General features: G+C 41.3%; 1 protein-coding gene across 1 annotated transcript in view; it reads left to right on the forward strand.

Moving 5' to 3' along the window:
* LOC146797744 (toxin MIT1-like) overlaps positions 1-14,386 on the forward strand; it is a 204,250-nt gene extending 189,864 nt beyond the window's left edge. Inside the window, exon 3 of the mRNA XM_085627643.1 lies at positions 14,252-14,386. Coding sequence (XP_085483769.1) covers positions 14,252-14,377 — 126 coding nt within the window. The 3' untranslated portion in view covers positions 14,378-14,386. The remainder of the gene's footprint in view (positions 1-14,251) is intronic.
* Positions 14,387-16,279: the final 1,893 nt, after the last annotated feature.

The following is a 16,279-nucleotide window of genomic DNA, read 5'->3' on the forward strand; positions in this document are numbered from 1 at the left end:
GCCAAGATATTAGCTCAGTGCCTTCCAGCAACTTGCCCCATCTGCAGATTCCCTTTTCCTTTATCGGAATTGCGAAAGAGTCTTGCAAACAAGCTGGAGTTCCTGGAGATCTCCATATTGGTGCATAATGGCTGCAGTATTAAATCTGTAGCATCATCCTAGTTTGATACCACAATTTGGAAGCCCACTGAAGAGTCTTTAGTCTTATTATTCTTTTTAATTTGGGGTCTCCGAACTTATAGAGAAAGTAGCTGGATAAGTCTGGTGGACCGTATATCAAGGCACGAAACAGGGGGGAGATGTTAGTAGAGTATTTTAACAGCTGCCTAAGAACTTTCAAATGGAAGGCTCTCTGGTATTGTAGAAGATCTGGGCTCGCTATACCCCCATTTTCCTTCTTTTCCCTACATTTCTTCGAAGCAATTCTAGGTCTTTTTTTCCCCCAGATAAAACTGGAGAAAGCCCCTTGTACTTTTTTAATCCATTCCTTCTTGAATTCCAGTGGAATTGTGTTGAATATAAATGTATATTTGGGCAGGATAGACATTTTTAACAGGTTTGACTTGCCCAGAAAAGATAAAGGCAAAGAGTCCCACTGCAGTAATTGCTTCTTGATTTTTGAAGTGACCAGTTCAAAGTTCACTTTCGCCAATAGATCCAAGTTTTGAACCACTTCAATCCAAATATCTTATCTTCGTTTTAATATGTTCACTCTGGGAATATCCAGATATTTCACCGAAGTTGTCTAAATTTTCCCAAATAGCAGAAATTACTGGGTCTCGGTGGGTTGTGAAAATCATTAAGTCATCAGCGTAGAGTCCTATTTTCTTTTCCCACTCATTACAAGAAAATGGGATGATATTTTTACATGCTCTTAACTTAATGGCCAAGGGTTCAATGTAAAGGTTAAATAAGAGAGGGGAAAGTGGACAGCCCTGTCTGGATCCTCTTCTGATTTGAACTTGTTCAGAAAGAGTTCCATAGTACCGATGGTACCCCCCTGCCTTTCAATGAACATCGTGGCAGGCACCGCACGGTGCCTGTCACGTTGTGCATTGAAACGCAGTACCTGCCTTTGTGGCAATGCGGCGGGTGGTGACTCTGCACCGCCCGCCCCAATGTTGCAGATGTGCCATGCGCCCGCCAGTGTGGCGGGCGCACACTAATCGGGAGTGCGGGACCGCCGCACCCTCAGCGGGTGGTCCCGTTTCCCGAGGGTATGGCGGGCGGACAAAGTACTAGATTTGTAGTACTAGACTGGTACTAGATTTATTGACTACATAGATGTTGCAGACAGGCTGCTAGCCAGGAAATTAACCCAAAGAATATATATTTTTGTACAAAAATGCACAAGATTAAATAACTGATCTTTGTCTCTGTCAGCACCCCTTTCAGAGGGCCATGTGGCACGCAGGGGCGATTGGGCTCAACTGTGGAGTTTGAGGCCTTTTACTTCTGGTGTTCCAGTTCTTGACCTACTAGGGATCCCACTCAACTGGGCCAAGTACTCCTTCTGCACTTGACTCTCAGAGGTGGCAGTGGTCAAGCAGTCAAGGCTCCCTCAGGGGTAAGGGGGTGGTGGAATGTAGATACAGATCAGCGAACATGACTCAGACCTCAGAATGCAAACAGTGTGAACAATAAATCAATGTCCAACTGAATATTTGCTTTTCTGTTCCAGCAGTCTCCTTCTTTATTTATGTTTCAGTTATCCCCTGAACTATATTTACAGTTACCCCCTTCCAATTTAGAGAAAAAAGAAATCTTACTATTATCACAGATTTAGAAGAACAGAGTTTTGGGGTCACTGCCAACTCATCAATTGTATTTCAACAGTGCACTTTAGATATCTTGAGCATTTTAGGTACATTCAATTGTGAATGTACGAGCCATCTACCATACATTTTGATTGTCAAAATCACCAGATATAAATTCGTAATTTTGTATTTGTAGCTAAACTTTTTTAAAGAGTTTGCTTTGTGTTGGAAGTAAGCGCCGCGATACTGAGGCTGCTCATGTTAGAATTTATATGCTGCTACTAGCGCAAGTATAGCGCTTTTTTAAATGCGAAAATAATTAATTAATTTGCACCTTTTAAAAAATTTTTTTTCGAAGGGTCCCGTTTTTCTGGTGGGGTTTGAATTAGGATACACCCACACTCTAATTGGAGATTGCACCGCTGTTGAGCGGGTCTTTAGCTGCTTTCTTGGGCTCTTGGGGCGGGAGCCATCTTGGGGGAGGAAGCGCCGCTTTGGGACGCCATTGTGGTTGACAGCCTAGTTGCTGCCTGGCCACCTTGCACGCTCGAGGCTACTTAAGCTGGAAAGCACAGGGCTTCTTCTTGCTAGGTAAGCGCCGCGATACTGAGGCTGCTCATGTTAGAATTTATATGCTGCTACTAGCGCAAGTATAGCGCTTTTTTAAATGCGAAAATAATTAATTAATTTGCACCTTTTAAAAAAATTTTTTTCGAAGGGTCCCGTTTTTCTGGTGGGGTTTGAATTAGGATACACCCACACTCTAATTGGAGATTGCACCGCTGTTGAGCGGGTCTTTAGCTGCTTTCTTGGGCTCTTGGGGCGGGAGCCATCTTGGGGGAGGAAGCGCCGCTTTGGGACGCCATTGTGGTTGACAGCCTAGTTGCTGCCTGGCCACCTTGCACGCTCGAGGCTACTTAACCCTGCCACCATGCAGGCGCGCAGCGTATGCGCGCAGCGGGGGCGCGCCGGAGGCTCGCCAGAGGCAAGCCCATCTGTGCCCATCAGGGACCAGACGGGACCCGGGGCCACGACCCCTGGTTCTCGCTTGGTATACACCAGAGGTGAGTTGGAGTCTCTGAACACCTGCAATTTTGTTATTAGCCCAGATTGTGTTGATATTCTTGTGCGTGAGAGAATCTTGTCCGCCCCCACTCCCCAGCCGGGTCGTAAGGTCATGAGTCAGGCCCGCGGCCTACGCTTTGGCCTCCTTAACACACGCTCCCTGCAACGACATAATTTAGAGGTGTTTACTCTTCTTGAGGAAGGAGAACTAGATCTCCTGGGACTCACCGAGACATGGTTAGAGGATTCCTCTATGCCGGATCTCGTCGCCTCCCTACCATCCGACTTTTCGGCATTTTCCTACAATAGATCTGGAGCCAAGAGGGGGGGAGGTGTTGCCCTCCTATACAACTCACGCCTATTGGCTGAAAGGGTCTTGACGGAAAATTTGGCAGGCGCGGAAGTGATGGGCGTTAAGTTGCAATCAGGAACGGATTGTCTGCTGATTCTGTTAGTCTATCGCCCTCCGTGGACCTCGCCTGATTTCCCTGACTTGTTCATAAGACTGGCCCAGGACATTCGCTCAAGATATGACAAGGTAATGATAATGGGGGATTTTAACTACCATTGGGAGAAGGTCCCAAAAGATGGTCAGGCGTTACAGATCGACGAGGCGCTAACCTCACTAGATCTGGTTCAACAAGTACGAGGTCCAACACATGCTAAGGGACACACCCTAGACTTGGTGTGGACGACAGCTCCTGTCCAGGACATGGCTGCGGCTCTGCCATGCGCATGGTCTGACCATTACTTGGTGAGAGGCAAGGTTTTGGCGGACAGACTGAAAACAACAACCAAAGGAGGATGGAAGGCAGTTAGGAAGTGGAATAAGCTTGATGGGGATAAAATGATAAATTTACTTCGCACCAACCCCCCTGCCAACAATTGCCCCCTCAACCCAGAGGCCCTCTGTGGGGCACTCTTGGACAAACTTCAGAATGCCATAGACAAAGTTGCACCAATCTGTAGGGTGAACCGTACGGATAGGAAACGAGGGGCCCCGTGGTATAATGACCTACTCAGAGCTCAGAAACGTGGGCTACGCAAACTGGAAAGAACCTGGCGGAAAAACTACAGCCCGGACTCTCGTAGTAACTATCTACGGGCTCTCGCTGATTACAAGCAAGCGATTATAGCCAGGAAGTCCGAGTTCTACGAGGAGAGGATTTCTACGGCCACGAACCCTCAGAAAGAAGTCTTCCGAGTCCTCATGGAGCTCAGGAAGAACAAGGAACAGCCCCCGGACTTTAGTCAGGAGGACTGTCAGAAGTTCCCGGATTTCTTCACCAACAAAGTTATTGATTTGGTCACTGAAATTACGGCAACCCCGCAAATTGACTGTCCACCGGTGGATATCCCAGCCATACCGCCAATTACAATTCCGCTCTCTAATCTATCTTTGATTACAAAGGAGAGCTTAGTTTCCCTCACGGGACGGGTCAAGTCCGGCTCTAGGGCGGATCCATGCCCACCTGAAGTCTTCAAACTCGCACTCCCGGGCATTGAGGACGACGTGCTGAGTCTCTTGAACCTCTCTCTACAAACTGGTCAAGTGCCATCTGCCTTCAAGGAAGCCCGTCTGATTCCCTTGCTAAAAAAACCGGGGGCAGACGCAAAATGCCTGAAGAACTTCAGACCAATTTCCCAGTTACCATTCCTGGCGAAGGTCCTGGAGCAGCATGTCCTTATCACCCTTTCAGAACATCTGGAAAGCAACACGCTGCTAGAGCCGAATCAAGCAGGCTTCCGTGCGAATCACAGCACGGAGCTGGTTATGTTGTCAATCGTAGACGAACTTAGGAACAGAGCGGACAAGAAAATCCCGGGGGCCCTGGTGCTGTTGGACCTCTCCGCGGCATTTGATACCGTGTGTCATGAACAACTACTGTCGCGGATGAGGGACTTCGGCATTCAGGGCATAGCACTGGCATGATTCACATCCTTCCTTCAAGGGAGGGTGCAGAAAGTGCAATTAGGTGACATGCTCTCTACCGCAACCTCGATCACTTGCGGAGTCCCACAAGGGTCCGCTCTGTCACCCCTATTGTTCAACATATACCTACAGCCTTTGATTCGAATGCTTAATCAAATGGACTGTCAGGTATATAACTACGCAGACGACACCCAGATTATCATCCAGCTGGATGATAGCCAGAATGCTTTTACCAGATTGCAAAATATCCTGAGAAGTACAGCTAACTGGATGTCCGGCAACTCCCTAAAAATCAATCCGGACAAAACCGAGGTGTTGCCGATTACCATCGCTGGCAACCCTTGGTGTGACCGTTTCTGGCCTGGGGAGTTGGGCACGCCTCCAGAACCGGCTGAGGTGGTTAAGAGCCTGGGCATCCAGGTGGACAGCAAGCTGTCCATGAAAAAGCAAGTCACAGCTGTGGTGGGCTGTTGCGTCGGCCTCCTTCGCCAACTCAGGAAAGTTTCCCCGCTGCTCTCTTTTTCCACCCTAAGGAGCGCGGTCTCTGCAATGATTTTGGCTAGGCTGGACTATGGCAATTCATTGTATATAGGCCTCCCACAGGGCCTTTTAAACAGAATGCAGACGGTCATGAACGATGCTGCCAGGCTCATTTTTAAGAACCCGAGGAGTACCCAGGCATCCCCCCTCCTGCGGGAACTCCATTGGTTGCCAGTCAGGCAGAGGCTAATGTTCAAGGGGCTCTGCATTGTACACAAAGCGCTTCATGGCAGAGCACCCACCTATCTGAAATCTCGCCTGTCCCTTTACAAACCAGGGAGGGTGCTTAGATCTGCTGATTCCATATATCTGGTTCAGCCACGCTGTAGACTGACCACTGTGGGTGGGCGTGCTTTCTCACATACTTTGCCAGCTATGTGGAATAAACTACCGCTGAAACTCCGCAATGAAAAGAAACTAATGCCCTTCCGCAAGCAATTAAAAACTGTGCTTTTCCAGCAAGCGTGGGGTGGCCGCTAAATTTTTAATTTGATGCATCTTTTTATTGTGTAGCTGATCCTAACAAAGCGCTTAGAGACCCCTGGGTTATAGTGCGCTATACAAGTCACAAGAAATAAATAAATAAATAAATAAATGTATTTGGTTTTAATGAACTAAAATAAACATACTTACAAGAATTCACTATAACACACAATGATGCAGGGGAAAGAACAGAGTCTATTGTCATTGCAAGGAATGCAAAGACAGGAATCGGACTGGCCCCTTGCTTTTCAATTCATAAACACATTTACTGCTGGCAGACTTAAATAGTGCCTGCCCTATAGTTGGAACCAGATCTCTCCTGATACTACTGTATACTGATGATGCAGTTTTAATGTCCCAAACGCTAGTTGATCTTCAATACCTGATTAATAGATATACTGCTTACTTGACCAATAGGCATTTTAATGAATATATAGTTAAATCACAAGTTACTTTTCTGGGCCAAACAAGATAGGGTAACCATTTTCAATTCCAAGATCATCTCAAAAAGTAAAAATATAAGTTAGGCAAGGTATCAAACGATTTTGTACCATGGTCTGATCATGTGGTGAAGGCAAGAGTGAAGATTTCCCAGTTAAATGTCAAACTTTTCCATTTTGGCCAGGGTGAAGGTAGTCTCCCTGTAGTGTCTAAATATTTAATAGACAAAAGTACACCCATTTTATACATCATTGGAGAAACCAGAACCTGGTTGCAGTGTCCCCCTACTTTTTGCCCCCATTTTGACTAGTATATGCTAGTTTTCTGACTCTGATTGTGGCCTGGGCCCTGCTAACCAGACCCAGGGACTGTGCTCTGATTAAAAGTACATGGTAATTAGGAATAATTACAATTGGTACTTTGGAGGCTGCTTTTAAAAGTAAATTATATGTAAATTCGACTTTGGAATTAAAGGTAACTGCAAAGTCTTAAACTACCTTATTTTTACATTTCTCATCCCTAAGCTCTCCCCTAAGTTCCCCAGAGGTATGGTGCCTTTTAACTATAAGCAGGGACATTATAAAAGATGCTTTCTATGCCACAGTGAGGGAAAAACTACCGATCTCTTTTTTACGGAGGGGTAGAAATTACTATTGACACTCTAGTGTTTGTAACAGTAGGGAAAGTGTTGGATAGCAGAGCGGTAAAAATTACTTTCCCCACTCCAGTGAGTGTAACAGTAGGGAAAGTGTTGGATAGCGGAGGAGTAAAAATTACTATTTCAACTTCAGTGAGTGCAACAGTAGGGAAAAAGTTGGATAGCGGAGGGGTAAAAATTACTATTCCCACTCCAATGAGTGTAACAGTAGGGAAAGTGTTAGACAGCGGATGGCTAAAAATTACTATTCCCACTCCAGTGAGTGCAATAGTAGAGAAAGTGTTGGATAGTGGAGGGATACAATTTACTATTCCCACTCCAATAATTGTAAAAGTAGGGAAAGTGTTGGATAGCGCAGGGGTAAAAATTACTATTCCCACTCAAGTGAGTACAACAGTAGGGAAAGAGTTGGATTGCAGAGGAGTAACAATTAATATTCTCACTCCAGTCAGTTCAAAATTAAAAACAAACAACATTTTAACAACAATAAAAATATTTTAAAAAACAAAGACATTAAAAAAAATATAAATATGTTACAAATTCAAAAACAAATATATTTAATATTAAATAAAAAAACAATATAATCTTAAATACATATAACAAATACCTACAAATATTATATTAAATAAAATAAAAAATCATTTCTAAACAAATGAATATTTTTAATAAAAGATTATTTGAGAAACAAAAACATTAATTATTACATAAATTTACTTTTTATATTTCCTACCTATAACACCACACAATTCACAACCCACATCTAAATTAAAAAATATACTTCCTCAACTAACATAATTAATTACCAATTAAAGGAGTATTATTAATTAAAAAAACAAATAAAACTCATAAAAATTATTTAACTTCTCACACTTTACCCCTATAATCCCCACAATCTACAGATAAAATGAAACTGTAAAAAAATTTATTACACAATTAAAACTTATTTTCAATTAAAAAACTAATAGTATTTAACAACTAATTATAAAGTAAGTAAAATTAATTTACTCCCCAAACTGTTCCCCTATAACAATAAAACCCACACGCACATAAATATGAACAAATACCCTAATTAAATATAAATTAATTAATTGATATTAATGATCAACTAATTTTTAATTAATGAAACAATTACTTCCCACCTTTACTCTTATAAACCCCCTACCCACACCTAAAATTAATTACACAAATTCCATATTCAATTTTCAATTAATTATCATTAATTAACAACTAATTATTAATTAAACATAAATTACTGCCCGCCCTTTACCCCATAAACCCCACAACCCACACCTAAAAATAAATCACACAATTACCATAATTAATTACAAATTAATTAGTTAATATAAATTAACAACTCATGTTTAATGCATTCAACATAAACTGCTTCCCACCCTTTACCCCTATAAACCCCACAACCCACACCTAAAATTAATAAAACAATTTCCATAATTAATTTTCAATCAATTAATTAATATAAATTAACAACTAATTATTAATTAATCACAAATAAATTACTTCCCACCCTTTACCCCATGAACCCCACAACCCGCACCTAAAAAGAATTACACAATTACAATAATTAATTATCAATTCATTATTAATGTTAATCAACAACCAATTAATAATTAATTACAAATAAATTACTTCCCACATTCAATGCTATAAAATCTAAATTAAATAAATAATCAAAAAAATAATTTATTATAATTAAATTCCTTCCGACCCTATTCCCCTATCAACCCACAACCCGCTGCGGAACTAAAAAAAATGCAAAACGTAATTAAAATAAAATTCATTACTACTAAAAATGTAACCCATATATTAAAAAACATGAACACTACTTATACCAAAAAACATACATCATATACATTTAAAATATGAACTAAAATACATAACATTATTTGAAAAAATCGACATTTTAAACATCTATACTTTTGCAAACAATATTAATGACTTCTCTATTTTTTTAATGACATTTCTTACCTTAAGTTCCATATTCTTGACCACTATATTATTCCTTTTGATATTTTCTGAATCACAATGTTTCCAACTCGATATTTGTGTTAGTCGACATTTCCAACTCGATATTCTGTCTCAGCACCGAACTGCAGATATAGAGCAGAAGGCAGGATGGGGATGGAGTAGCCAAACTGGTCTTCAAAGAGGGAATGACAGTTAGGACAGGACACTGGCTCACCCACACATCCTGCCACTCAAGTAAGAGAGGAGCCCCAGTAATTAGATTAGCAGAGGGGCTGGAAGTGGAGTGTTAGGGAAACTTAGCCACACCAGCGGGATGGCTTTGCCAGGTCATACCCTCCAGAAGAAAATTTAATTTGGGATTTTGGAAGAACAGTGCTTTCTGGGTCAAGAATATGTCACACTTGGGAGGAAGTGGTCATACCTGATGTTGGCATCCTGCACCCCATTAGTCAGGGGTGCCCCCCTGCTTGTTGCCCAGGACCTCTAGATAAAAATGGGAGAGCTGCCCAGGAACTTAGATCCCTGCCTGAAAGTACAAGGAGAAGAAGGACTGCCTTGCTGGTACGCTGGCCTACACCCCAAAGAAGTGCACCTGCTCCACACTGTGGAACTAAAGGACTAAGAACTTTTCCTTTTTTCAAGAAGTGAAGGCGGTACTCCCTGAAAAAACAGGTTAAAAGACCTCCACCTGCATCATCTCCACCAACAAGAGCCCACCTGGACAGTCTCCAGTGGACTTTTAAGGATTTGACCAGGTGCATTGTGAGAAACGTAGGCCCAACATTCCAAGGACCATCTCAGGGCTTCTAGACCTTTGGGTTGGTGTTTTGGACACTTTGAACCCGCAAAGGAACCTTATGGAGGAAGATCCAGAAGTTTGGAGAAGATTGGAGAATTTTTGGTACAAAGCTCCATAAGTTGACCGACCCATTGACGAGAATCAAGCCACTGACGTCGAACTGCGACCCAGCCTGAATTTCAAGTTTGTCCCACTGAAAGCTCCGGAGCTCAAAACGCCCAGGTTTTCACTAAGGCCTCACGCTGAATCAAGCTGTTGTCGTCAACTTTAAACCTGATGGAGTCTGAAAGAGTCATTTGGACCCAGGTGGGCGTTCTAATGTCCTGCTTTTGCCCCCCCCTGGCCAAAGATCACTAGTAGTATTTGGAGGTCCCTGTCTGCCTGGCTCGGATCTCAATGCTTTAAGCGCTTCTGCTGGTGTGGTGGTTACTCCATAGGCTGAAGAATCTGCTGAGCAGGTTCCACACATGTGTTTACAGGAATAAACTCCCAATGAGTTTGTTCTTGAAAAACAAATAAAATAATGACCCATAGCACAGGGAGCTACCTAGATTTGTGTTTGGGCCATCCGGTCAATTTTCTGCTCAAGGCTTCAATGCTCATACGGCAGTCCCAGGCAGGGTAATCTAGTCATGGTTGCCCCACCATCAATATCACAATGACCTGACGGGCTGTCAGGTCAAACGTTTCCAACGACAAAAACAGCTGAGGCTCCACCTTTGGAAATCCTGCACTTCCCCCACCTCCAAATGGGGCGCAGGATCCCCAAGTTTGGGAAACAAAAAGGTGAACTAATATATAGCCTCACAGGGTGGACGACAAGTTACAAAATGCAGTGTGTAACAATCAAAGATATCCAGAAGTAGCAGTTGGCCAAGTCAGGCAGGCTGAAATAGTATAAGTTTAAATAGACTTTCTAAAACTACAGGTATTGGGAAATAGTGGAACAGATTGTGAATAACTGTTATACTAATGGAGGGGATTAGAGACTTTCACAAATGTGAGGATGCTGCAAAAAATGCCTGAGAAGGGGGTGTTGCATAGCCAAAATATGGCAATACCCAGGCTTATATTTTAGGTTTGAAAGAGGCACAGAAAATAAAGTGGGAATTATTTCTTAAATAACATGTTTTTGAACAGCATGATTCATAATTAGAGGAATAGGACAGTTGTAGGAGAATTGAGTGGAATATTTACGTGTACTATTTATCATTACAGTTACCCCTGACGAAGGACTGCAGAGCCCAAAATGCATTGGGTTTAAAAGGATGGGGCAACCCAGGGCGAATTGTTAATTCCCATGTGCTACTGATAAGGCCCGGAGGGGAATGCCGGTGGCATTTGAAAAAAATGTGAATTAATGCTAACTTTGAAGTGAATGGACGAACAAGGGATATAGTTTGAAATAACAATGAATTAATAAAAGCATGGTTTAAACACGGCATACATGATGAACTTTTGGTCTATTGTGAGAAGCAAGTTTCTTGTTTAAGGCTGTGCGACTGAGTGGCGGATGAGAACATGCCACACAATCTGTAATATCCCTGCTCCTGATCCCTCTAGATCCATTAGAAATGTGCAACTTGTCAGCCAGATAGGTGGGGTAACCAGTATTCTGCCATTGTAATTTGTTGATGTGCTATCTAGTGCCTAATCGCGCCTGCTGGCCACTGTTCTAGAATGCCACTAATGTTGCTGGTTGGTACTCCTGTGTGAAGGACTCTACTTCTTCTATTAAATATGTATGTGTTGTATTTACCACTGTCTACAGTCATTTCATGGCTATGAGCTGTTTGAACCAGTGCCTAGAGGACCAGACCAGGCAGGGAGTCACACATTACATGTGAACTGGTAATTTAAAAAAAGCCTAACACTGTAAACAGTGGCATATGTTGTGCTTTATTACTGCGATAACAGGAGGTGAGGCCACCAAGTACATAAAGGAAAAGCAGTTTATTGAGCTGTAGATGTCTACAGTCTGAATGTGGCTGCACACGACCCCTATTGCAGGACTTTCCAGAGGAAGCAGCACATGAAGGGAGGATCAGGCTGAAGTATGCGATGAACATCACTTACTGGAAGCCTTCAGATGTCACGTGACTTGGAGCTGAGGAAAAACCGTGGGCAATGGCAATTGGTGTGAGGGATCTGTCCGGTGGTGACACGTGCACCAAGGAATAAACAAGGAACTTGTGCACTGGTGCGGTGACATGAACACCAGGTACAATTCAGACTAGTTCTTCCCAGATCCTGTATATCAGTGATGTGACACACACACTATAAAGAAGCTATCCACAGATGTTGCAGACCATGCCAATAGCAGAAGGAAAAATAAACAGCCAAGAGATAAAGGTAGGGACAATGTGTGCTTGACAAATGGTGATGCACACCCTATAACTCATGATTAAGAGGAATTCATGATATGACAATATCTACTATATGGTGGAAGATTTCACACCTTGTGAAACTGAATTTATTTACACTGTGTTGAAGGAACGGGGTGTGTATCACAGGAGGTCATGCACATACCACTGTCTGATTTCAGGATAAAAACTCAATTTTTTCATTCAGTAGTACCGGACAGTGAACTGTGCATATTGTGTTCAAAGAGTGTAGAGTGCTGAACTCCTGGACACATAATTTACACTCCTGCTGAAACTTATGGAATGCAATTGCCTAGAACCGACAACGCATTGCTTACATTTCATACATTACCATGAGACAATTCTACCACATGCTTACCAACTTTCACTATTTGCACGGCTTCCAAAAAGCATGAAAACCCCTTTCTCACTCACCATCCTTGTGGAGAAGTGTGGCTCAGGGGTTAGAGGTGGCAGACCCGGAAGCTGAGATCGGTCCTGGACCAGGGTTCAATTCCCCGCCTCGGCGGGTCTTGGGCTAAAAATTCCACGGACTCGATAATTCTCGCCCCGGTGCCTCCTTGACTCATGGGTTCACACTCTGTGACTCTGGGCAATAGCTTGCTTAATCTCCACAACGGCCCCTCGCGGCGGGATGCCTGACTTTCACCTTGTGGATACCCTGCTATCTCACAGGGGAATACCAGGACGGGTTCCCTAAGCAAGTGCCGGGAAACCCACAGCGGGTAGCTGTGTGCTATATAAGCTCAACTACATTTACATCCTAGAGTATCCCTGACTCAATGCCCAACAATGAACGTGGCATACCCAAACCAGCCTTTATTCTGGTCAGTCTTACCATATTCTCTACACCTTCACCAATGTGCATCAAACTCTGCTCCCAGCGGTGTAGCTTGGACAGTAAAATTAGGAGGTATGAGCTTCAGATTTTCCAACAATAACGCGGGCATATACTGCTAAAATAGATGATACAACAAGTATGACACATGAGAGTAGTTTAAGGGGCAGTGGAAATGCGGGGGAATGTGGATTTGAAGGGGTACTAAGTGAGAAAAAGCACAATATTTTGTAAAATAGGCAACATTTTTGAAGACATTCAAAACAGAGAGGGGAAGAGTTTTTGAGAGTTTTCTGTCGGTGTGTATGTACAAATTCCTGGTGAAATTCGACCGACACCTCTCCATACCATACTGAAAGCATCTGTACCCAACTATTTACCCGAAAATAAATTTATTAGGTGAGGGTGTAACACCCCAAACAACCCCTGTGAGGCTACGCCCCTATCTGCTTCAGTTTCAAGCAAAAATATCTGCCCCGCATTAACTTGTACAGCGTTTTACTAGTGACCATGTTCTATAACAGCGGGTGTCTCTCCAACCTTCACACAAAGTCAGTTGTAAACCCTCCTTCAACAATCTATTTAATCTTTCCATAAGACCATTAGTCAGGGATAATACACAGTTCTAACGTGGCAAATTGGTAGCTCCGTCAAAACGTTCTTCATCTAAGCAGACACTAGCTGCATACTATTGTTGGTCACCAACTCAATGGGTACACCTTTTCTCACAAAAAGTTCTTCAAAATCTCAGTAACATTCCTTGTTTCAACCTGCTTGACAAATTTAGTTTCTGGCTAACATGGATAATAGACCAAAACTACTGACAGAAACATTGAACCAGAACCCAGAGTATGGAAAAGACCCATTATGTATAGCACCAATTTTCTCCAAGGGCCACAAACAGTGTTTGTCATTTATAAAGGATAAATCATTATTTTCTGGCACTTCAAGCACAGTTAAAATAACTTCTGACCATTCATTGTAGAAATCTTGCCACCAGAATTCCATCCTCAGTCTTCTCATTATAGGACATACATGATTCACACATGACCTTCAAGGGCTAAAGCATTTTCCCTCCATATTGATATTGAAGAGCATGTTTGTCACAATGTGATAAATGGGCATGGGATGGTCGTGGACATGGGGAACCCAGCTGTATCTTGAATATTGCAGGTCTCACAATTATGTTTTTGTTGCTCTCTTAAACAATGTCAAAATCAACTCTCCCCTACGACTTGTACACAAGATATATTGCAAACTGAGAAATGTTTCATATGATTATAGTTTGTAAAGATTTCCATAAACTCTATTAAAATGTCTATACATAACATTTCCTGTTTTCCGATCTTTTCTTTTTTAATTTTTCCTAGGTTCCATTTTTGGGAAAAAGAATGCATCACAGCTGCCCCTGTCTCCCGAACCTAGCCTGTGTATGGACTATAGACAACGGATATCAATGTTCATCACATTTGAAAAAAATGGACGTCTATTTCTAGTGGCTATTGGCCTATACAATTAAATGTGATTAGATATATTTACATTTTTTACGGTTAAATGTCAAGAACTAGCTGAACGCCCAAGGTAAATATAGAGTTTACTTTCTTACTGTAAAGTGTTACAATTGGCTCAAAGATGTCCTAAAAAATTGAAGCAATCTTGAAAAGAATTGTGATATGAATTAGCAACAAACAAAATATAATGAAGTTACACATACCAGTCATTATCAATGGGGCTCATACATTGCAGTACCAGCAAATTAAATGTATCTATATCCTGCTTCAATCCATTTTATAGAAACTAATTTTGAAACTATTATCGAGGTAGAATACATCTAAACAAAAGAAGATGTATTTTACCAGGCACTAAACTAGTTCTAGATCAGACGATCAATAATTATTTTAATTTAGTTTGTTATCAGAAAGACATCATAAAACATTACTTTCTTGGAAATAGACGTCCTGGTGTATTTAATCATCACTGTATACCTTATATACTAAATTTGCTGCTAAAATTCTGTATCAGAATACTAGCCACTTAATTTATGTTTCTTAACTTATTTAAATACCATATTATTTTTTTCACTGTCTTCATTTATATTTATTGTAGAGTCATAAATAGAGATGGGAGGAGTATGGGAATACTGTAACAGACAGTTCTGCCGGATGACAGCTGGTAATTTTAACCTTTTGCATTATGTATGCTTGTTTGGTTGCATTTTATTTGCTAGTAAGTAAGTGAATCCTGCCAAATATTTTACACAGTAACCTTTGACCAGATTACGCACTAACTGTGGCATTCTATGTATTTCTGTATATTTATTTTTTTAATAAAAGAATGTCGAGCCCTTGTATCATAAAAAGTAACTTACCTGCATAAATGGCAATGTGTATTTTGTTGTACTTTTTTCTATACTAACACACAATTTCACTTCAATTATTGCAAACTGTTTCAACCAATAAACATTGTCTTTTTTCTACAACTCACTAGATACAAAGTCCGAAATACAACTCACCACCAAGAGATTTAACGTTTTTTCAGGGCTAATTTGCTTTCTGCATAATTTTGTATTTCTCGTACTTGCCAGCTAATCCACTATCTGCTGGTTAACCTACTAATTTAAAAACATGTTTCAACTCAATCAGATCTAAAGTCACCACAAACATTGCATATGGAATGCAAGGTGTCTCTTGAAACTGTTTACTGCTGTGTTCAGACATTAAAGAGGAGAGCATGTGACACATATGGTATTTGTATGCCTATAGAACGTGTTGGGACATTTGTTTTTTTTACAATATGAAACAACAACGATATTGACATGTCCATGGTAAATATGGAATACACAATGCTGGCTTCTCCATGGATACCTTTTCTTGGAAGTAGGCGCAGAGGCAAAACAAATCAGAAAATGAGCCTATGGCTACTGGCTTTAAAACAAAGCCGGGATGCACATGATTAAAGAAGCACCATTAATTACATGTTTTACGTTCACATGGGTTTGTGATCTGCTGAATGTAACATTGTATTCTATACTTAAAATCTGCAATTACACATACATTTCCTTGAATCACATAACTTGCAGCACATGTACCATCTTCACACATAATTTAATCAATCCTCTAATTAAATGTTATGATTATCTTGTTATATAATCCCAGTCGCTCTGGTTATTGTGAGCTGTATGCTTATTTCACCGTTTCCCTTAAAAGATATCTGAGAAAGGCAAGGTGTTCGTCATCTTTCCTTTATAAGACCAGAGTTTAACATGTTTTATTCATTATTTGTTGATATTATTCCTGTATTTATAGGACCTCTTTCTTATATCTATGGTGTATTGCGATCAGACAAGAATTGTAATATGTAAATATGAACAACATATAGGCTATAATTAATATTAATTT

The sequence above is a fragment of the Triturus cristatus genome, chromosome 9, assembly GCF_964204655.1.
Source record: "Triturus cristatus chromosome 9, aTriCri1.1, whole genome shotgun sequence".
NCBI classification, from domain to species: Eukaryota; Metazoa; Chordata; class Amphibia; order Caudata; family Salamandridae; genus Triturus; species Triturus cristatus.